General features: G+C 44.0%; 1 protein-coding gene across 1 annotated transcript; it reads right to left on the reverse strand.

Annotated features, from left to right (window-relative positions):
- Positions 1-2,752: 2,752 nt before the first annotated feature.
- LOC138249369 (olfactory receptor 56A4-like) lies at positions 2,753-22,929 on the reverse strand. Its single transcript, XM_069203328.1, has 2 exons — positions 22,640-22,929; positions 2,753-3,737 (listed from the first exon to the last, which is right to left on the reverse strand). The coding sequence occupies exons 1-2, from the start codon at positions 22,927-22,929 to the stop codon at positions 2,753-2,755; spliced, it is 1,275 nt and encodes a 424-aa protein (XP_069059429.1).
- Positions 22,930-24,421: the final 1,492 nt, after the last annotated feature.

The following is a 24,421-nucleotide window of genomic DNA, read 5'->3' on the forward strand; positions in this document are numbered from 1 at the left end:
GCCTACAAGTCTCTCTGATGAGGAAATTCCCTGGTACATCACACCTGCGCAGTTTCACTGATTACAATTATGGGATGGGGAGTAGGAGTGAAGCATGTATGTGACCCTCATAGTCATACATGATAGAACATAATCTTAGATTACAGGTTTTCTTAGAAGAAGCTCTCACAGTGTGACAAAATATTTAACGTCTGATAGATAGTGCTTTGAAAACCAAAGTTATTGTCCAGTGATGAAGCTGAATTCAAACGTCTTTTATAGCTGTTTTAGAATATCAGCTATATTCTGCCTAGGTGAAGTTGAAGCATATTCAAAAGGAACACGTATCCAGGTTTGGGATCATTTATATCCACATATTTCAGACACTCGCTGATTCCAAGGACTTGTTTCAAAATGTCCAAGAAGAGAGAAGGAAGCCCTATTTGCTGCCAAGTTGTGCCTTGTATTTGATTATGACTCTGGAACAACTTATGCCATCCTTAGAATGGATTCACCCAATCCTTTTGAACCAGAAATTAAAGCAAGCCTAGAGTAACTTGCAGCTCAAAAGATGATCTTCCTTTATCTTTGCATTAGAGCATGGAGTAGGATGTGTTGGGTCCTCCCAGTCACCTAACAGCAGTCAAAGCCATAACATTTGCCTCCATTTCCCAAATGTGCCCCTAAAAAGCCTATTAATTAATGTCAGCCTCCCAACAAGTAGAAAATTAAGAAATGTTCTAGGTAGCAATTAGATGTAGCATGAAAACCCAACATCTACTAAATGAACACAATACACTTTTAAAATTATGGGTCTCAAGTCCCTACTTTTTGTTTGTTTCTAAAGTCGCCAAGCATATTATAAGCTTGTCCTGATTACTTACATATGAAGATCATTTTTGCTTGCACTCTTTTTAATCCAGTTTCTGATAAAAATTGTCGGTACTAAATAGTTCTTGTGAAGCATCATATAATAATTGAATTATTCCAGGTACAGGAGGTGCTGCAGCTCTGATTATATTCAATGTATGTCCTCCCTTTAACCTGTGCCTCATGATATTTTGATAAAGCGTCTGGAGGTCTTTGGTGTTGAGGGCACAGCTTAGAACTGTTTTTCTTCATTTTTTGTCAACTGCACACACAGTGTCATTTGCCAGTTTCTGATTAAAATCCATAATGGCAGGGGTTACAGAGTGGTTTAGTCTCAAGTCCAACTGCATTCAATTTCTATGGTCTCATCATAGCAAATCATATTGTTTTAGTTCCTTTTCTTTGCATATCCTAGCAGCACCCAAATCATCCACAGAGTGTGATATAAGATCCTTACAATAATGATTTAAAACTTGCCTTCATAAATTTCTGAATGTGGATGAAACAGAGCTCTTCATTTTTGGAAACCTGTCTTATTGGACCTCAGATTGGTGGCCTGACATTCTCATCCCTCTCTTATTGCTGCTCAACAGGACCATCATTTATGGATTATCTTTGACAACCAACTCTTTTTTTAAACCCACATCAACTATTTGATGTGCGCTTACTTTTTCCTGCTGAACATCATTAAAAGAGTTTGGCTTATTTGCCCAATTTACAGGCTTTAAAAACTTCTAGACTAGATTACTGCAATTCTCTTTTTGTTAGCCTCACTTCTGAATTGACTTACAGACTGCAGTCAGTGCAGAATGCTTCATCTCGTTTGGTACTGGATCTTGTTAAAGACTCTCATGTTTCTTCTCATCAGATTCAGCTTCATTGGTTGCTGGTTCTCAGATGTAGCATTTTTAAAGTGCTAAAGCTTGGAAGGTCCTGGCCTTGAAAGTTTCAGAAGAAAAAAGATTAACCAGATTCTGCAAATTATTAAAAACACATGAACTGACCACTTCTAACTGGTGACCGTACAATGTTTCAGCCTTCACTAAGCACCAGGTTACCCTTTTTGGCGTAATTGGGTACTCTGTCAAATCTGCAATCAATCAGTCACAGACTCTAACCAACATTTGCCTTCAGCTTGCAGAAAAGAAGGAAGAAGCCAACAAAGTGATAGCTGCCTCATCCTCTTTACCATTTATTATCAAGTGATATGACCAAAAAGGCATCTGCAGCAATTTAGAGCTAATGACAGACTCTCCTTTGCTTTATCTCTCATCAAGCAGGGTCTTCTGGTGGTCTTGTCGCATGGCATTGTAGTACTGCTCCACATCTTTTGTACTTGACATTGTAAGTATCAAGGTCAGTTCACTTGGGGTTTTGCACAAAATCCAGGAAATGCTTAATTCTTCAAATGCTGCAACATGCTGAATCATAACAAGATATTAAAAATAGATTATTTAATTATTTTGTTTTTAATACATTAACTTTACAAACTAACCTATTTCTCTTTCTATTTAATACTATCCCTCAGGATTTTTACTGAGAAAGCTATCTAAATAATCCTCAGGAAGTTCAAAAAACCTTTTGATACTGCATCTTAGAAGAGTGATGAACTTCCCAACTTTCCTCCATGTGCAGTGTACACCGAGATTCAAATACACACAAGGATACATGCTGCAGGTGGATTATTGCTGTTATTCTAGTAATTAATGTTATGTATTAAAACAGCAGAATCTGATAGATGGACCAAAAGCCCTTTTTGTAGAGCTATAGTGAAGCTGATTTAAACTTTTTTGGCTCTAAAGAGCTCATAAACACATCCCTAAACTTTCTAAAGGCTGTCACCCTAGTCAACTTAATGCTGCCCAGATACAAACTCTGTTGTAAGCTGCCATGTCTCTGCCCTCTATTCCATGGTGATGAAGCACCACATGTACATCTTTCGGATGCCGTGGTTAATCTCTTTAGTCCTCACACCATACACTAAGGGGTTCAAGGCAGATGGGACAATCAGGTGCAGAACGTTAAGCAGGATAGCAAAGTCAGGCGACACGTGCTCTTCTGACTTGTTTGTAATTGCTAGCACCATCAAGGTAGAATAGAAAAACATAATAAGGATGAAATGAGATGTGCAAGTGCTGAAGGCTTTTGATGCTGCCCCTTCTGACTGAAGCTTTGCCACTGCATAGATAATGAGGCAGTAGGACAGGGAGATCAAAACCAGATCCATACCCAGGCCAGCACCAGCAACAACTAGTTGGTATATACTATTGAGCCTAATATTGCTGCATGCCAGTTTAGCTACAGCCAGGTTTGCACAAAAACAGTGTTCAACAATATGGCTCCTGCAGTAGTGCAGTTGAGCAGCAAAGACTGGCACTGGAATGGTTAGGGAGGCTGATCTCACAAATATCAGTACTGTGAGTTTCACAACAAGCCCATCAGTGATAATCAAAGCATACCTCAGAGGATAGCAGATAGCAATATACCGATCAAAGGCCATAGCCAGGAAAATACCAGACTCAAGCCCAAGAAAATAATGAACAAAGAACATCTGGGAAAAACATGCTGTAGGACTGATGGCTCTATCACTAAACCCCAGGACTCCAATGACCTTTGGTGTAGTGACCATACTCAGGAGAAGATCAACCAAAGACAGAGAAGCAAGAAAGTAGTACATGGGCGCATGAAGACCGTCTTCCCGGTAAATTGTGGTCAGAAGCGTAACGTTGGCCAAAACAGCCACAGAGAGAAGAAGTACCAGGGGAATTGAAAGCCATTGCTGCCCACTCTGCATCCCAGGAATACCAATCAGGATGAACTCTTTGCCCTGCATTGAGCTGGAGTTGAAGGTCATCTTCATGCTTGACCACCAGTGTGGTAATACAAGCCTGGAATGAAAAAGGAACATAAAATATTAGAACACTTAAATACATTGGCTATCTTATCTAAATTTGGAAAGTGAGAATGACCTATTAAATATAAAAAGGATTCCAGCCTTTATGTCATGTTTTCTTGCACATGAAGTATGTAAAGCACTTATTTTGGACTGGCCATGAATGGAGATAAATATTCTGTGATATAGATAAGGATGTCAAACATCAGGCATAACAACATGATGAAGGACAATTCAGACAGAGGGATCAAGATGTATTTACCCCATGAGGCTCTCTGTCACCAGCATCCGATTTCTAAGTGCAGAATTTTACAAGGGAAAGTCATTGCCTACCTAGTAAGATACATATTGAGAGTAAAAATGTATATTTGTGGTTACAAAATTCTGAAGAGCTATTTTCTTACATAGCTTCACAGGTACACAAATCCATATACATACACACTCATGCACAACATGACATACCTACAATTATGAGGACCTAAACACACTACAGGGATAGTGTTAGTCTGAAATCACGCTATGGGGACCGAAATGGTCCTCATAGAGTGGGCTATATATGCCCACAAACACATGCGCACACATACACACACACTTATTCACAGAACAATATTTATTTGCAGAACAAAACCAGAATCCTAATGCATAAATAATTTGAAAGCAGATTGTCAACCACGAGGGCCAGATCATGCATATGTTGTTCTAGATCATGTACAAGTCAGCAAAAATTAATTTTGCACATGTGCTAATCATAGAAAAATGGAATGTGTCTGTGCAATGGGACTTGCATAAACTTCTCATGCTTACACAAACTTCGTCTTGAGGGCATGGCAGTATGTGTGGCATGGACTAATATGACTGCATCCTCATGCACAGAACCATGTACTAGGACCTGTGCTTGGTTAATCCCCATTTCCCTGCAATAATTATGAATTGCAGAAAGATGCAGAAGATTGTGGATTGAAAGGCTACCTTTCTTCATCACAGAATCCAAACTCCACTGCTCAAGAAATGTAGAAGCAATAGTATTCAGAAATGTCTTCACACACCTACCTTGGAGGGGACAGTGTAAATAAAATCATTGACATGTAGATAACGTTCAATGCAAGTATGGCAATGTACTCCTAAGTAGTCAGGCAGTTGTAGAGATGGAAACCTATTGATATCACAGAATGCTGAAACAATGCCCACATTTCTTAAGGGTGCAAGTTCATAACACAGCAGCGACTTGCACTCTGCTTTGCTATGCATGGAGTGTGCAAGAAAAAGGGATTGCTAGCTGAGGAGGACGTGTCAGTGCCAATGCAAAGGTTCACTAGATAAAACTGGGCTCAACCAATTGTGGCCATGGAGCAGAGCTTACAGGCTTAATTTCAGAAAAATCAGTAAAGTATTTGCAGTTAACAAAACAGAAAACAATTAAAAGTTCATAACCATTTTCTAAAAATAGAGTGAAAGTAATAAGAGAAATTACATCAAAATGTATAAAATCATCCAGTGAGAACCTGGAATGTATGCAAAAATTGACAAGAAAAAGTGAAGCACCAATCAAATGTTAATGTTTGTGATTGACCTGAACCAATTTATGATTTCAGGCTGACCAAAATGGAGCAAAGGCTGGATACCCCAAGAGGGTTGTTGTGTTCAAAGCTTTTAATTCCTGACTTAGGCCCTGATTCAAATGTTGGCCGAAAGGGAACTCCATCACAATGGTGTTCCCTCTCGGTCAATATTATGGCCTGCCCGTCTGATTTAAAATCGGGCAAACTACAGGTTTGCCTATGGTGGAGACTACTCCGTATTCACCGTGGTCAATACCCTTCAATGTCCTGATGGAGTAAGGTCTATTGGAGGTTTCGCTGTATGTCCACCCACCTAAGTTAGCAGATTTTAAATGCCTGTCACCGCTAGGAAAACCTGGCGGTTTGAAGCATTGGAAATTACTCAATGCCACCCTCACCTTGGGAGGCTTTGGGATTTCTTGAATGCATTTTTTTTCATAAAAATATTGTAAGTTTACCATACCCCTGGTCATGTTGATGGAGTTGTCCATCAAACTTACAATACATTGACAGGAACCATTGTGACGGCGGTTCCTGCCAATACTAGAAATATCTCTTGGGCAAGTTGACATTTCTAAATTTGGCAGTCAGCAACTCCATCAAGGTGAATGAGTAATTTACTCTGTCTCACTGGTTGGGAAACGGGCCTCCCACAAAGTATTATATCAGGCCCTTAATCTCTGAATGGAAACTCAAAATATTCCACCAAGGTAACGTTTCAGGCTGTATCCAGTGAAGTCCTCTCAATAGCCGTTGGGTGAACTCCTGCTGAACTCATTGGTTGGATGAAACATCTACTAACATGAAAATTCAAATTTCATGTACACAGAGGTGAGGCCCGCCGGTCCCTCCTGGGTCCATCCAGTGCCATTTACATGAAAAACGCACTTTTGTCGTAGCCAAGGCTTGTTGGCACCTTCCAACACGAAGTCTCATCTGGAACGATCTTCACACTGTGGGACATCTTTTGCATTAGGCAGGAACCCACTGGCATCTTCCTAGGGTGCATTTCTGCAGTCTTTGACTACCCAGAGACTCTTCTTTTGCACCCTCTTCTGGGTTGGCAGGGGCTCCTGTCCTTCCTGGAACTTCTTTCGACTTCTGGACTTGGTCCCCTTCCTTTGCAGGTCTTCATGTCCAATAATCCAGCAGTTGTTCTTTGCAGACTTGGTTGGCTGCTGCAAAATCCCCGAAGAGGCTCCTTCTTTAGGGTGACCAGGAGCATGCCGGTAGCCCGGAGGAGGAAGATTCTGCACCAAGTGAACTAGATAACAATCTTCCAAGTTCAGGGGAGGGTTCTTACTAGGATCTTGCACCTAGCAGACCCACTAGTGTAGCTGGTAGTTGGAAGGGTAGTCACTCAGGGAGGGCTCCCTTTACACTCAGAGGACAGGTCCCTAGGGTCACAAAAGCTAGGGAAAGATCCAACACTGCCCATTCCCATATCACCTCAGTGTCTGAGGGATCACACTGCACAACCCCAGGGGAGGACTCTATATATAGAGAACTCAGAAAGCTGAGACTGGAGGAGGCCAGACTGATGCTGCAGCAGCAGCAGCTAGCCCTAGATAGGGAGGCCTTGGCAGTGGAGAGGGAAAGGCAGGGGTTAGCACCCCATGGTGGCAGCAGCAACAGTAGTTTCAGGGATTATAGAGTCAGGAAGGACTCCATTGATTTCAGAAATCTGCACAAAAGTGTTCCCCCATACAAGGTGGGGAATGATATCTACAAGTGTTTTGCTGCACTTGAGACGGCCTGTGAAGTTCAGAGAGCCCCTCAAAGGCAGTGGGCTGCGATTCTCTGGTTGTCCTTCTCTGACAAGGGGAGGTATAGGCTTCTCACTGTCAGAGAGGAGGATTCAGACAATTACAGTATCCTTAAGACAGCACTCTTAGATGGTTTTGGTCTCACCACTGAATACTATAGGATCAAGTTCAGCGAGACCAGAAAAGAGGCCTCACAGGATTGGGTAGACTTTGTGGACTGCTCTGTTAAAGCTTTAGAAGGCTGGTTACATGGCAGCAAAGTGTCTGACTATAGGGCTTGTATAATTTATTACTGAGAGATCATATTTTGAATAACTGTGAGTCTGACTTGTTGCACCAATACTTGGTACACTCAGAACTGACCTCTCATCAAGAATTGGAAAAGAAGGCAGACAAATGGGTCAGAACACGGGTGAGCAGAAAAGGTGATACAGGGGGCCACAAGGACAAGAAGAAAAAAGGTGGCAAGCCTCAGGACAAGGGTGATGACAAAGACAAAAGTAAAGACTCCTCATCAGGGCCACAAAACTCCTCTGGGGGTGGGAATAAAACGTCTTCTTCATCTTCTGCACACAGTAAAAAGCCTTGGTGCTATGTGTGCAGAAATAAAGGCCATAGGCCAGGGAACAAATCCTGTCCAGGTAAAGCCCCTGAACCTACCACCACTACTAACTCCACATCCACTTCTAGTGCCCCTAGTAGTAGTAGTAGTAGTTTAGTAGTAGTAGCAGTAGTTGTAGTAGTAGTAGTAGTAGTGGGACTACTGGCAATGGCCAAAGCAAAGGTGTAGTTGGGTTCACATTTGGGTCCAAAATAGAACCTTGGGTAGGTGTAGAAAACCCCAAGACAGTTTCTGTCTCACCAGGTGGCACTGGCCTTGCCACCTTAGCTGCTTGTACCCTTAATATGGGTAAGTAAAAGCAGCACATTCAGATAAATGGTGTTGAGGCCCAGGCCTACAGGGACACAGGTGCCAGTATCACTTTAGTCACTGAAAACTGAGTGTCACTTTCACAACAACTACTTGTTCAAAAGTACCAATTCACAGATGTTAACAACTCCACTCAGTCTCTCCCCTTAGCTGTGGTGCAAGTTAGTTGGGAAGGAGTTACTGGCCCTAAGCAGGTGGTAGTAACACCTAGCTTACATGTAGACTGTCTTCTAGGAAATTACCTAGATGCCTCAGGTTGGGCTGAAGTAGAGTGTCATACCCATGCATCCATCCTGGGTATTCCCCAAGAACTGTTTCCTTTAATCTCATGGGAGATTAAAAAGAATAGAAGGGAAGGAGCCCCAGAGCCTGCAATAATGGACCAGGATATTCCTAAAAACACAGGCATGCAGGATATCAAAGTATCCCCTGCCTACCCTACCACTAAGGATATCATTCCTGTGAGGGGAGATACCACCTCTAGGGTGGGGCCTGAATCAAGGGAGTCAAAAAATAGCACAGCTGAACTCCCAGAGTTAAAAGTACCTCTCAGTGGGAAACCTAAGACAAAACAGCACCCCCACCCTGTCTTAGAAAATTTTGAGCAAACCTCCAGCCCTCCCAAAGAAACTTTGGTGCAGCACCCCTGCACTTCCTCTAAAACCATAGGACAGCAAACATGTCCTTCTGTAGAGCCTTTGGGACAGCAACCATGTCCTGTTCTACCCCAAGAAGGACAGCAACCCTGTCCTCTTTTAGAGCCATGGGACAAACTTTTTGCCCTGATCTAGCCTTGCTAAGACAGCATCCCTGTCTGACATTACAACCCTTAGGACAGCAACCCTGTCCTAACAAAGGATTCCAATGACAGTCATACTACCCCACTTTAAAACTTTTTCCAGACCTCAAACATAGGGAATCTCAAAGTTCGCAGTTTCACTGTTCTTTAGCTAAAAGTAACCAAACGGGTGGTTCACCTCCCCACAGGGAAGGGACCACATAGTGGATGATAAAGGGAGTAACTCTCCACTTATCACCACTTAGACAATGAAGTCTCAACTGGCCAAGGTTAGCCTTATTGTCCTTCATTTGGGTGGGGGTTCTGTAGGAAAGTAGCCTCTTTCTAGCTTGGTTATCCCCACTTTCAGACTGTTTTTCATTGTCTTTCACTGTGTCTACTGGGATCTTGCTAATCAGGACCCCAGTAGTTATGCTCACTCCCTTAAATTTGGTTGGTACATACTGTGAAGACAGTATTTCACCCACAATTGGCATTGGTGCCCCCTTATAAGTCCCTAGTATATGGTACCTAGGTACCCAGGGCATTGGGGTGCAGCATATAATTTGCCACCCATAGCTAGTCCATGCAAAGACCTCTGCAGGAAAGTCATTGCAGACTGTGAGTGTCATGACCACACAAACTTGCCAAGTCAAATCAAAGAAGTGCATGAGAAAAGCAAAGAGATATCCTCAGTGGAGACAGCAAAGCCCAAACTGGAAGAAGGTTTGCAGAGTAATCTTGCGCTTATTTCAAAGGAAGAATCAAGAAGAGAAGATCCAAGATGGCCGCTGTGAGTCCTGAAGGTTAGTTACAGTTCTAGTCTTGCAATCGGTTGGTTGCTAGGTTACGAGCTCTCCAGCTGGAAGCCTTGCACTTCAACTGAGGTCTGACAGGAATCAGCTGTGTGGAGAGAGAGCGCGCTTCAGAACAGAAACTCCTGTGAGGTAAAATTACATTTGAAGATTATATTACAGAAAACGGATAAATATTGTCAAGGTTTATTCAAAGAGTTTGATAGTAGACCGTTCCCGTGGAAGTCGGCAAGGCTACAGAGTTAATGTATGAATTAACCTTATGTTTACAAGGTTCTTGTTTAAGATATTAAAGTCAAAGAAAAAAATAACTTTAAAAGAGCAAGTATCTACAAATGTCAAGGTTATAAACAAAGGCCAAGTTTAAAGGAGAAACGAACTGTTAACAAATAAGCATTTACAAATTCAATGGTAATAAACCAAAATAGAGTTTAAAAGAGAAACAAACTTAAATAAACAAGCATTTACAACTACAAGTTATCGACAGATGTCGAAGTAAGGAAGGAGAAACGAACTGTAATAAACAAGCATTTACAAATACAAGTTATCAACAAATGTCAAAGTAAGAAAGGAGAAACGAACTTTAATAAACAAGCATTTACAAATACAAGTATTGACAGAAGTCACAATAAGACAGGAGAAATTAAATAACATCAGCTGATTTGAAGAACGCATTATCACCAACTATATATATATATATATATATAGCAACATAAAACCAATCTCTAACAAAGGTTCAGAAGTTCTTCCAGAATCAGTAATACGCATTTTTTTAAGAAGAGCTATCATTTATAGAGAGAAGCAAGGCTACAGAGAACTCAGGGTGAGTGAAGAAATAATAGAATTAAAGAGAATTAAGTGTTGAGAGTAGAAAGTGAAAAACTGATGTTGTATGTCCCTAGTAATTGCGACTGTGACTCTTGCAGGTGCTGTATCCAATCTTAGATGTGAAGAGGCAGACTGAGTACTGGCGTTCATCATCTCTGTGGCAGTCTCTTACCATCCCATTCCCCTTTCCCCCTCCGGGGTACCCAGCACGAAGGATTAATATTCGTTGTGAGTAGCTCGGGTCGGGACTGAGGAGTTATCTTCTGAGGAAATCAAATTGAAGTATCCTGACAGTGAGAAAGGGTGCAATCACCCTTTCACTGCCATTTACACTGCACCAGGTCTCTTATACGTCACCCATATAGCAGGCCCTCCAGCCCTGAGGGTAGGGTGCAAAGTACCTGTGTGTGAGGGAACCCCAGCTCTAGTTGAGGTGCCAACACGACCTCGAGGACCATTTTCCCAGACCTTGTGGGTGCGGGGACACCATTTTATGCGTGTACTAGACATAGGTCACTGCCTTGTTCTAGCTACATAATGGTAACCCCGAACACAGGCATGTTTGGTATCAAACATGTTGGAGTCATACCCCAAGGCTTTTGCAAGCATTGGTTGTATGCTTCCATGCACTCTGGGGGCTCCTTAGAGGACCCCTAGTATAGTATTGCCATTACAACCTTCTGAGGGTTTCCAGGCAGCCCAAGCTGCTGCCACCTCCAAGACAGGTTTCTGCACTCCTGTTCCTTGAAAAGCTTGAGCCCAGGAAGGCAGAACAAAGGACTTCCTTTGGGAGAGTTGTGTTACACCCCCTCCCTTTGGAAATAGGTGTTACAGGCTCGATAGGGGTAGTCTCCCTAAGCCACTGGAAATGCTATGAAGGGCACAGATGGTGCCCTCCTTGCATAATTCAGTCTACACTGGTTCAGGGACCCCCAGTCCCTGCTCTGGCACGAAACTGGACAGAGGAAAGGGGAGTGACCACTCCCCTGTCCATCACCACCCCAGGGTTGGTGCTCAGAACTCTCCCAGAGGGTCCTTGGGTTCTGCTACCTTGTTTCCAAGGGTGGCAGGGAACTCTGGGTGCATCTGAGTGGCCAGTGCCAGCAGGTGATGTCAGAACCCTCCCCTGATAGGTGCTTAACTGGTTGGGTGTCCAATCCCCCTTTCAGGGCTATATAGGGTCTTTCCTTTGGGTGGTTCCTCAGATTCAGATTGCAAGACTCCAGCAGGACCTTCTTCCACAGGTCCTCAGATCCAGGAATCCACTGTTGGTGTCTTGCAGTCTCTTCTGGTTCTTGCATAATCCTTCTTATTGTTTCTCTGTGTGTTCTGGGAAAGTTCTTGTGATTTACTACTGCTTTCCTGGTCACTGGGGTGGGTTCTAGTACTTACCTTTGCGGTTCTCTAGTACTCCCAGCTCCCCTCTACACACTACACTTACCTGGGTAGGGGACGACATTCACATTCCACTTTTTTAGAATATGGTTTGTGCTCCCCCTAGGCCCATTTCTAATGATTTCTAATGATTGCACTGTTTTCTAACTGTTTTCTAACTGTTCTCATGTCTATTTTTCCATACTAGTGTATCGAATTTATGTATTACTTACCTCCTAAGGGAGTAAAGTATCTATGGTATAAAATACCTTTATTTTTGTGACACTGAATATTTTCTTTCATGTTTGTGAGTACTGTGTGACTATAGTGATATTGCATGAGCTTTGCATGTCTCCTAGTTAGGCCTTGGCTGCTCATCCACTGTACCCCTAGAGAGCCTGGCTTCTAGACACTGCCATCATTTCACTAATAAGGGATAACTGGACCTGGTATAAGATGTAAATACCATAGGTACCCACCTCCAACCAGGCCGGCCTCCTACACCCATTACATCTCTTTCTCTGGGTGGAGAAGGTCTTGGCGATCCTGCATCCTGAATCCCTGGGGAAGTCGAGTCACAACACAAAAGATGTCACAAATATGCCATGTCATCTTTGATCATAGCATACCTTTTGCACTAACTTTTTGAAGTACCACACCAAAATTCAATATCCAGAGTATCTGGGTTTTCACACTGTCAATCTGTATTGTTGCACCCAACATCACAGCTACTAAGGTCCATCCCATGTCATTGGTACAAGGTGGGCCTTTAATTTAAGTTTTACAATATACAACAACAATTCCAGGACTCATGGTATGTCTCAACAGGCAAATGTATGCCCAAACCTTAAATTTAGTGTGCAGTAGAGAGAGTGACCTAACTGCAACTCCCATCAGGCACTATTTCTGTAACTCCAAACACCTGACCAGTGTGTGACCAAATACACCTGTGTATCAACTCACAAATGAAGTTTACTCACCGGGGGGACATTGTTACAGAGTGAGTAGGAGAGGGACTCACAAATAATGCTCCCACAAGGCCCTGCCTCACCATCTACAAATACCAGACCAGTCCTCCCTTGTCCAGATACCCCTGTTTGTCAACTCCAAATAGAAATAAACTCACCCGGGGGGGGGGGGGGTTACGTGGTAGATTGTGTGGAGTAGAGGGCCTGACTTGACCACAGCTTCCAGGAGGTCCTGTCTCACCAACTACAAACACCAGACCAGTATGCCTGAGAATAAATATACCTGTGTATCAAATCACAAATGAAGTTTATTCAGCTGGGGGGTACCATTTGTCTATTGTGTGAAGTAGAGGGAGTGACCTCACTTCAACTCTCAATAGGCCCCGTTTCTGTAACCTCAAACACCAGACCCGTATGCCTATGACCAAATACACCTCTATGTCAACTCACAAATGAAGTTTCCTTACCTGGGGGGATACCATTTGTCTACTGAGTGAAGTAAAGGGACTAATCTGACTACAGCTCCCAGTAGGCCCTGTTTCTGAAACTCCAAACGCCAGACCAGGCTCACAAGTAAAGTTTACTCACCTGGGGGAGAACATTGGTAAAGTGTGTAAAGGAGAGGGACTGATTGGACTACAGCTTCCAGGAGGCCCTGTCTCTCCAACTACAAACCCCAGACCAGTGGTCACTTGTTCAGATACCCCTGTTTGTCAACTCCAAATTGAAGTAAACTCACTTGGTGTGATAGTAGTGGTAGACTGTGTGGAGGAGATGTACTGACTGGACTACAGCACCCAGGAGGCTCTGTCTCACCAACTGCAAACGCCAGAGCAATGGTCACTTGTCTACAACCCCTGTTTCTCAACCTTCAAGAGAAGTGTACTCACCTGGGAGGACTCCATTTGCTAGGTTTTGCAAAGTAGAGGGAGTGACCAGATTTCAAAGCCCAATGGGCCCTGTTGCGTTAACACCAACCACCAGCACAGTGACACTTGTCCAAATACTCTTGCTTGTTAAAGCTCAAATGAATTATATTCACCTGGGAGTGATCAAGCACACATTATGCACAAATCAGAGTGTGTCTGTCAACATAGCTCCATTTTGAATTGCAAGCCCAAGATTAAATATTTGAGGACAGAAATGACACCATAGCCAGTGTGAATAACAATTATTCATAAGGCCTCAAGATGCCTCACCACATTGTTATTGTCAGCAGACATATTCAGACAGCACTATGCATACCTTGACTCCAGTCACTTATATACAACAAAGTCCTAGGTTCGCCTGCATCACACTCAAATAGGCCTCAAATAGGCAAATCTAAATCTTGCCTAGCCACTGTCTTGCCTGTAGTGGTGGCAAGATGTCATTTTCAGGCCATGCTCCAAAGTGAAAATAATCTGCACATCTCATCAGCTGCTTGGGTCAAAACGATATGACAAACTTCACACATGTCAAGTCAAAACACTCAATACTGTGGTCACGTGACACAATTGGATTAACTACAACTTAACTTTGTACACAGGCTCTGTAGTAAAGTAGGATCTTTCTGACATGGTTACCCCACTTTTTACCTGATGTCAGGGTGTTTTGACTGTAGTACACTGGGATCCTGCTAACCAGGACCCCAGTGTTGGTGTTTTCTCACCTAAATTCACTTGGTAAGTCTTTACCCTACAATTGGCATACTGGTGTACCCCATAAGTCCCTGGTAAATGGTACTTAGGAACCCAGGGCATTGGTACACCAGTGGTCTCCCATGCACTACAGCATGTATTATGCCACCCACGGGAGCCCATGCAAACTGTGTCAGCAGCCCTGCCATTGCAGCCTGCATGAAAAGGTTCATGCACCTTTCACTTTAGATATAAGCCTTGCCTTATTTTGCGGTCACTGCACTTGGACATTGTAAGTCACCCCTATGCTAGGCCCTTCAGCCTAATGGCAGAGTCCATGATCCTAAGGCCATATTTATACGTTTTTGAAGCAAAATTGCACTAACGCAGTTTTGTGTCAAAAAGTATAGTGCCGGGTTGTGCCATTCCTGAGGGGCAGCCTGGTGCCAAATTTATGGAATCCCGCAAGCCGGAGTAATGGATGGGCTAGCGTCAGAAAAAGTGACGTTAGCCGGGAGGGGGTGGCACTATGGGAATAGGAGGTTTTGAGTTAGAAAATGGTGCTGGGCTGGTTAGAGGCAAAAGAAATGCCTCTAACTAGCCCAGCGTCATTTCCTGATGCAAAACCATCCATACCACATGACTCCTGTGTTATAAAACACATGCCCACCACCTCAATGGCCAGCACAGGGGATCAGGGTCTCCTGGACATGGCCATTGCACCCAGTGCCATGTAGAGGGGCCCATTTCAGGGCCCCAATGGCAATTTGAAATATTTTTTTTAATACTTCCCTATACTTACCCTACTTACCTGGGAAGGGGTCCCCCCCATCCTGTGGTGTCACTCTGGTGTGGGTGGGGGTGTTCCTGGGGCTTGAGGTGGGCACCTGTAGGCACTTTCATTGGTGTTTGACCATGGAAATGGGTCCTCAGGTCCCCTAACGCCTGGTCTGACCCAGGCGTCAAGTAATGGCGCTTAGCAGGCTTAGCGCCATTATTTTGGTCCACCTCCTTCCTGTGTGTCGTTTTTGCATGGGAGGATAAATAAGGCGCTAGGGGCTTTGAGTTGGAACACCTACCTTGCATCTCATTGACGGAAGGTGGTTTCACGCATCCATCCAAAAAATGATGTTAACTCCAATATTTTGACACTAGACGGGTCGAGCAACAAAATATAAATATGAAGTTAAGTTTGCGCTGAATTTGAGTTAAAAAAAATTACCCTAATTCAGTGCAAACAGAGTATAAATATGCCCCTAAATGTGAGGGTTGTTCTGCATGAGCAGTGGTACCCCTACAAACCTGACTCACTTCTCTGGGCTAAGTAAGTTCAAAGAAACCATTTTTAGGTATGTAGTGGACACTAGTCAACACGAGATGGCCAACTACATAACGGTTTCTCTGAATCTATCCCAGTGTCAATTGCAAGATACCATGGGCCATATGTACTAAAGCATTTTCCCATAGATATAGAATGAGTAAAACATTTTGGTACATCTGGCCCCATGTACTTTGGGGCTTCCTTAGAGGATCCTCCAAGTCTGCCTGTAATAGATATGCAGGGTCTGCATGCCAGCCCGTGCTGCTGCTGACTCTAGTCACTATTCTGCCCTCCTGCTGATGAGCCTAACTCGACAAGGGGAAGGTAGAACAAAGGATTTCCGGTAGGTAAGAGGAATGACCACCTCTCCACTTGATATGGGTGACTTGGGCTGGAGTGGGGTGGCCTCTGAGTGCCACCAGACTGCTTTGAAGGGAACCTTTGGTGTCCTTCTTGAATAAACCAGTTTGCACCAGTACAAGATGGGCAAAGGCCCCTTGGAGCATCTGACTGGTTAGGACAGATGGGTGATGTCCCTGACCCCCTCTGATAGATGGGTCACTGCAGACAGTGTTCAACCCCTCTCTGGGTTACTTAAGGGCTCCCCTGGGGGTAAGGCCCTGGATTCATCAAGTGGACTTGTCAAGAAGATGCTCTGCAAGACACTTCTGCAACCTGGTCTCCGGATCCACTGCTGATCTGCTTTAGGAACTGAAACAAGTCAGACTTCAATAGCAGGGCTGCAACATGTTTCTCCACTTCCTACAAAAAGTCTGCAACATCTGTGGCTGTGCATCACTTAGGGTCACAAGGAGCCTTACTGCAATAAGGAAGCAAGAAGGATTTTCCCTTGGAGTGAGGGAGTCATTCCCCTGCACCCACAGGTACCTCTAAGAACAAAAACTGGCAGGTGGATGCTGCTGTCCCACGGACACCAAAAGGCTCTCCAACCCAGGTTGTGGTTCTGCAGCTTTCTCCAGGCCTGACTTGTCTTCTGTGCAACTTGGGAGATGGTGGATCTTCGCTGTAGCTGCTGGGACAGAACCAGGGTACACTCCATCTGTTGTCATTGCCAAGGCTTGGTGACTCTTATCCAGTAGATCTTTGAGGTCCAAGAAGCCCCAGGCTTCAACACTCTACAACTTCAAGAACAGCATCCTCCCTGCAACTCCTGTGGCAGGGGCCTCCCTCTTTAGGGTGCTGCTGTGGCCTCCCTGCTACTCCCTGTGCCTACTTTCAGTGGGTCCTCAAGGGGCTTCAATGATTCCTCCTGGTTCTCCTGCTTGTTGAGGGCCAGCCCGACTCCCTCCCAGTGGTCAAGTGGTTTGGACCTTGCTGGTCCCCAAAATCCTGCAAACCTCCCTGCAGCGCCTTCCTGCAATTGCCAAGGCTTTTTGGTAGTTCTGCTGAACACTGACCCCTTTGCAATCCAAAAACTAACAGGAGACAGCTTGTGGATGACTCCAAAGATCTTCTTGCATCACCTGGAACCTAGAACTGCCCTTCTTCTATTCCTGTCCCACAGGAACTTGACCTCAAGAAGGGTGGGCATTGACTACCTGTACTGTCTGGACATCTCTGAGTGGTCTGGACTCTGTCCCTTCATTTACATGTTCTTCTTGTCTGGAATCTTCGCTTGGGTTCCACTGACCTGGTTCCCGGTTTGCGACAGCAGCTGGACAACCGGGTCCCCCATATACTTCAATGGAGGTTTACAATGTCACTTCAACCCCATGCACGTGGGCTCCCTGTTATAGGTACTCCATCTTCCGGGATATCCACAAGTGGAGTCACTATTGATTCTTCTTTGTGACAACTGGTTTCCTCAGGTTCCTCTGTGAAGGGTCCTAAATCCTAAAATTCCAACTGTGACGGTCCTGTATAGCACCTCTGCACACAGGCACCTGGAGAATTTCTAATACTTACCTTGGGTATTTTCATACTTCCCCAGCCCCTCGGATTCTAATACACTCCCCTTGGTTGCATACTTCCTACCAAATACCATATTTGGTATCAGTGTCACACTGGTGGTAACTCATTCGCAAAAGGGAAGGGGTCCCCATGGGACCCTTTCCCCTTTGTGAATGTCGAAAAAAAAAAAAAAATCAGAGCAGGCAGTGGTCCTATGGACCACTGCCTACTCTCAAAAAAACGAAACCAAATGGTTTTGGTATTTTTTTCATTTTGCAACTCGTTTTCCTTTAAGAAAAAAACTGCTTTATTTAAAAAGCAGTCACAGACATGGAGGTCACCATCCCTGTGAGTGCATGGACTCGCTATGGGGTCGCAAAATGCGACCCACCTCATGAATATTGATGAGGTGGGTCTTTGCGACCTCATAGCGAGTCGCAGAAGGTGTCTGAGACACCATTCTGTGTCCGATTTTGCGACTTGCAAATTGCGAGTCGCTGAGACTCGCAATTTGCAAGTCGCAAAATCGGATTTTGCTACATCTGGCCCTTAGTGTGGTTCTTTCTTATGTGAGCATCACTGACTGACCATTGTGGAATTGTAACTGCTTTGCACTTCTCCCTGATAAGGTTAGCTGCTCTCCACAGCTACACACAGATAGATTTGGTTATCTGGACACATAAACACTATGACTAAGTGTTGTCTAGACACAGTATAGGGTGCCACACTATAGGTGTACACCATAAACTGGGCCAGCCTCCTACAGTCTCTGTTTACTGTAAAGCTAAACCACTGGAGATAGATATCAAAATACAACCAGTAACACTGTTTAATTCACATGAACAGGTGGAAATGACGCTAGGCACGCAGAGACCACAGAACTGACTTCCACTACTCCCCTGAATCAAGCCCTCAATGAAGAAGACACTCCTGGACTTCTGGACGTGGAGAATGGTACAAGCACTTTCGAACAATCTGGTCAGACGGCAACAGTGAGTCTCACTGTGCCCACTATGTCACCTCCCACCCCGGTCGCTTTGACATCACAGGCAAACATTCACCCCCCAACCTGTGTACCTAGCACTGTGTCTACCATCTTGTGTCCCCCAGCGCAAAACTTCCAACAACAATGGTCCAGGACCTGGTTACAGAGGGCAACCTGTGGCAAGGGCGCAGGTTAGTGGGGGTATGGTATCTGGGAGGGATGCTGTGGGCCAGTGAGTTGAGGCCACCGGGGCTGCCCTTAGCCAGGACACAATCAGCCACTTCTTGGGGGTCTATAAGGAGTCCCAAGGTGTGATGGGCCAGGTCTTCACCTAACTCAGCGAAATGAAGCAGCTACCGTGGGACATGCATAGAGATATGCATAAACAGGGGGACGCCCACAATACCAACATGGCCTCTTTAACAGGGGTATTGAGGGACATTAACACCACTGTGGACAGGGTCTACAACAGCACTCTATTCCATTCCTTTGGTGCAGCAGGGCCTTCTTCATCGGAGCAAGCCACTAGAAGGGAGGCCCGGCCAGAGGAGCAAGCCATAAACATCCCTGACTAGGTAGCAACACATCCACTTCCCCACACAAGCGGAGACGCCCAGCCAAAAATCTAGGAGGTGTGGAAGGCAAGACACCCACCACTGCCAATAATAACCCTCTAACTTAAGGACCTCCTTTTTTGTGCCAGACATTCACTTTTTGGACTGATCATGAACCACCTACCTGTTCCAATGGAAGGAGTACTCTGGACTCGCAATGGTGTGGCATCTACTTCTCTGATTTCATTCACCATGACTTACCCCTTCACTTTTCATTTTTGTTTCTTCCAATCCAAAGTATATTTTCTATTTTAGCATCAAAATAAATTCACCCATCATAAACTCATTGTCTGCTTGCTTTGATTTCTCATTTAGCTATGTAGAGACGTAAGACCATGTGAACCATACGAAAAAAGATACAGGCTTCTTGTGCAAGCAGGGGTAGGTTACAGGTAACCAGTGTACAGCTCAGGATTACAGCCATTACACCAACACATTAGTCCAAGTGTATGGTCAAACCAAAAAGTTTAATTCATTGTCCAGCACATAGGCTTTCAATATGCCTGGACTATCAAGAAAGTGTAACTCATGCTGAGTAAATCTAGACATTTACTGGTACAGGCCCCCAGACCATGGAAGGAAGGGATTTGTCAGACATCGTCATGTGGAATATGAAACCATTGACGTGTTTGATGTCATCAGCTTGAGCCTTATCACATACCACACCAAAGTAATCCAACATCACGTAATCCAGGATATGGACAGATGGCAGTGCAACAGTCCCTGATCACAAAATGTAAAATTTATAGAGCGCCCCGTTTTAAGGCCAAGTCTGCCTTTTATACGGTTAAGGTCCAGGAGGCTTTGAATGTTCCGAGAGAGCTATTTAAGGTGATCAAGGAATTATCCACCCCTTCTAAGCCACCTGATTTAGTAAATACACAAGAGTACTGTGACAAGGTAGCAAAGCATTTTGTAAACAAGATCCTTTGCTCTTATGCTAACTTTGCCCCTCTTGATGTCAGTGGGGAGTAAATTACCTGTATTTCTCCCGATTCGTTAGCTAGTGAAGTAACTCTGTCTGACTTTCCTTGCCCGTCTCATGACGATCTTAGCAAACTAATTTTGAATATGAAGTCTGGCTCTCCTTTAGATCCATGTCCTCCTTCAGTGATTCATATGATCCCTGACTATATAGCTCGGATTCTCATTCCGATTTTTCAGGAAATTCTTAAATCTGGATGTTTTCCTTCTAGATGGAAGGAGGCCATAGTAGTCCCTGTAAAGAAGAAACCACTTGGAGACGTGCAGGACCTTGATAATTTATGGCCACTTGCGCTCCTTCCTTTCTTTGCCAAGATCTTAGAGAAAATCATGAATAAGGCACTAGTGGATTTTCTGGGGGAAGTGGAAGTTTTAGATCCTTCGCAGCATGGCTTCAGGAAAACTCATAGTACAGAAACTGCCCTTATCTCCTCCACTGATTCTATTCGTAGACTTGTGGATGAGGGACAGGGTGCCATTCTAGTCCTGTTAGATTTATCTGCAGCCTTTGATACTATTTCTTCCCAGATTCTGACAGCCCGTCTCTATCAAGCAGGTGTTAGAGATGGGGTCTTGAAATTAATAGAATCTTTTCTAACTAACAGATGGACTACGGTAAGATGTGGTAACTTTGATTCCACACCTTACCTTCTCCTTGTGGGACTCCACAGGGCTCCTCATTAAGCCCTACTTTGTTTAATATTTATGTTGCCCCGCTAGCCAACCTGGTTCGTTCTTTTGGCTTTATCCCCTCTTCATATGCAGACGATACACAGCTTATTATCCCTGTTAATAAAATCTGGGAGGAGGTGGCGGACCATTTTAACCTCTGTATGAAGGAAGTTAGCAACTGGATGGGATCTAACTGGTTGAAATTGAATGCTTCGAAGACTGAAATTCTCTGTTTTGACTCTGGTGTTAAATATTGGAATCCACGCTGGTGGCCATCAGACTGTGGTTCTCTTCTTACCCCTTCTAATGTTACCAAAAATTTGGGTGTTATGTTTGACAATCAACTGTCCTTCAAAAATCAGGTCAATCACATGGCTAAAATTGGTCTATGGCTGATTAAAATGTTAAGGAAAGTCTTTCCTTTTCTTCAGCACAAATGGAGAGTTGCCGCCACTCTAGCCATGGTAATATCTAAAATGGATTACTGCAATGCTTTGTTTCTCAATTTAGACAAAGGCCTTCTTAATAGGCTACAGCTGATTCAGAATTCAGCTGCCAGAGCAGTTCTTAATCTTTCACGTTGGACCTCTGTGAGAAGTAGTCTCAGACAACTGCACTGGCTTGCAGTGGCTCAGCAGATTATTTTTAAATCCCTTTGCTTGTCTAAGACTCTAAATATCTCTCTGCTAAATTAGGCTGGTATAAACCAAAGAGGCACCTTAGATCATTATCAGCCTGCTATATTCATGCTCCCCGCACTTATAGAGCGAAGTGGGGTGATAAAGCCTTTACTGTGGCTGCTGCCAAGTGCTGGAATTCCATCTCTCTCAATATTAGGACTGAAACATGTTATTTACAGTTTAGGAAGTTGATTAAAACTTGGCTCTTTCCTAACTAATCCTTTCTTTTTATTTTTCTATGGGTTGGGTTTTCTTTATGAGTGTAGTGACTTTTTTACCTATGTTAGCGCTTCGATGTTCTTTGTGAGCCGGAATGCGCTTTATAAATATATCTACATACATACATACATACAGGGACATCATAATCTAATGACCATGCATCTAGTGGAATGACACAAACATAAGTAGTGTTGTGGCACAGGCACTGTGGCCTACATTAATGAAACACATCTACAGCTACATACAGGTAATACAAAAAAAATGTTTAGCCAATGTGAAGGGAAAATTAATTGGTCAAAATCTAGGACTACACATTTTATGACCACATTATGACACACATGATACATCAGGGCCATCTCAACATACAAAGGAAGTGCAATGGCCACACCTATACCTCCACCCAAACACTGTGCAAACTGTCTTCGTACAAGTCTCATATATACAAACTATGTGACCTACATTACCTGGTACAACCCACGTCCACTTCGTATGTCGACTGGCATCAGATACCCGTCACAACTCTATAATGCCCACAAGAAGATGTCAGGGTAACAGTACCTGTACAAATAACAAAACAATGAGCATAGACTTGAGACTATACCTATGCCACAAGTCACATAGCAAGCAACTGAAAAATAAAGTACTTTGCAAGGAAACTGACACAAAAAGCAGTAGGATCAATCTGGGAAAGTCTCAAAAGCTTTATCATTAAGCAGCTTTAGGCAGAATATTTCTGAGTATCAGCTTTCTAGCTGTTTGCAAAATGCTCAACTCCACAAATTCTCTCAACTGCATTTCATTGTATATTCACAGTCAAACATTAAATGACATACTTACACTAATGAAAAGTAGTTGTTGATGAGATCTTCTCACAACTCAGCTCCTTCCTCTTCACCACTGTCATCCTCACTTGGCAATTCATGATTGTCACTCAGTGGCACTACAGACTCCTCCTCTGGGATGCATGGGATGTTCCTCCGCAGGGTGAGGTTATGGAGCATGTAGCCTTCCACAGTGATCTGACACACTTTCCCAGGTGAGTAGAGGAAGGGTCCACCAGTCATGTCTAGGCACCTGAATCTGGCCTTCAGGATCCCAAATGCCCACTCAATTGGCCGCCGTGTTCTTCCATGGGCCTTACTGAAGCAGACTTTCTCTTGCATAGTCGGATTACTCACTGGCGTCAACGACCAAGGACAGTTTGAATATGCAGAGTCTCCTGTCAAAGGATGGGACATAAGTGCGACAATGAGTCACTCACTTCATGGTTGTCATACCTGACATTGCACATACACAATCAGGACAGGCATGATTTACCAACCAGCCAGGAGCTCTCTTGTCACAGTTGTGACATCAGCTGGGGAATGGTGCTGTTCTCTATTATAAATGAGTCATGGGCTGATCCTGGATAATGGGCACAGACAAGTGAGATGTAGAGATCTGCCAAAACAGGCAACCTACATGTTGATGGAATAGAAGTTCTTTCTGTTGCGATAGACTTGTTCAGTGGCCTGCGGTGGCACCAAGCCAACGTGTGTGCCACCAATGGCCCCACCACAGGTGGGAGGCGGGAAAAACCATAAATGTTAGCCTTCACATTGGCTAAATTCTCACGTCAAGGAATCTTGATATACCTGTCAATGTGTTTCATCATTGCTGAGAGGAAATCCTTCAACGCCAGACTGAACGTAGGTTGTTACATACCAGCAGTACGGGCCACTGTATGTTGAAAGGACCCCACGGCCAAGAAGTACAAAACTGACATGATATGTACAGTGGGTGGTATGCAGGTTGAATAACTAATCACTGGCGTTATATCTGGGTCCAACTGATGACATAAGTCCACTATTGTTTGCCTATCTAGTCAGTAGAACATAAATATATGATGTTGCTCCATGGTTTAAAGGTCTGGCAGGGTACAATAGATAGGAGGTTGTTGCCTCTTCCCTAACCTAGCAATGTGACAAGACATGATTTGTAACATTAGTCAGTGTGTCCACAACATCATAAATTATACATATTAATAACGTCATGGGACAAAGCATTTCTGACTGGATAGGTATGACACCCAATACACAGCACAGCTGGCAACTACACATGAGTAATTTGTGACCTACATGGTTATCAAAACATGTGTCCACATCATAGATGTGTAAGAAACGTAACTATCTGCTATGTAATTGGCCCTAGAAATGTGTCTGTATAGTTTGTCAGCAAAAATGGACTGTGCACCATCGTTAATTGCCATCTTTGCCCTGCAACACACTATACTGGTGGTTGTGTAGAAGGACATTTATGACAAGACAGAATAAGGATGTTTGCAATTCCACAACACATTTATTTTAGGTTTGACACAGTTTACAAAGCCAAAAACAGTATTTAATGCTGCCAAAAAGGTGGATGCCTGACCTACTCCACTGGACATTATGAACCACCCGCAACCGCCAGCAGAAGTTATGAGGGCGGTAGGTGTCCCAACCGCGACAGACGCAGCCATAGGCTAATATTGTTGCCTGTGGCAGTCGCGGATGATAGCTGTGTCTGCCGGTGGTAATGACCGGGTATGTGGCAGACATGACCGCCATGCCTGTGCACATTCACTCACTTGACCCCTGACACGTTTGCCAGCAACAGCTCCACTACCTGAGCTGCTGT

This window comes from Pleurodeles waltl, chromosome 8 (assembly GCF_031143425.1).
Source record: "Pleurodeles waltl isolate 20211129_DDA chromosome 8, aPleWal1.hap1.20221129, whole genome shotgun sequence".
Lineage (NCBI taxonomy): Eukaryota > Metazoa > Chordata > Amphibia > Caudata > Salamandridae > Pleurodeles > Pleurodeles waltl.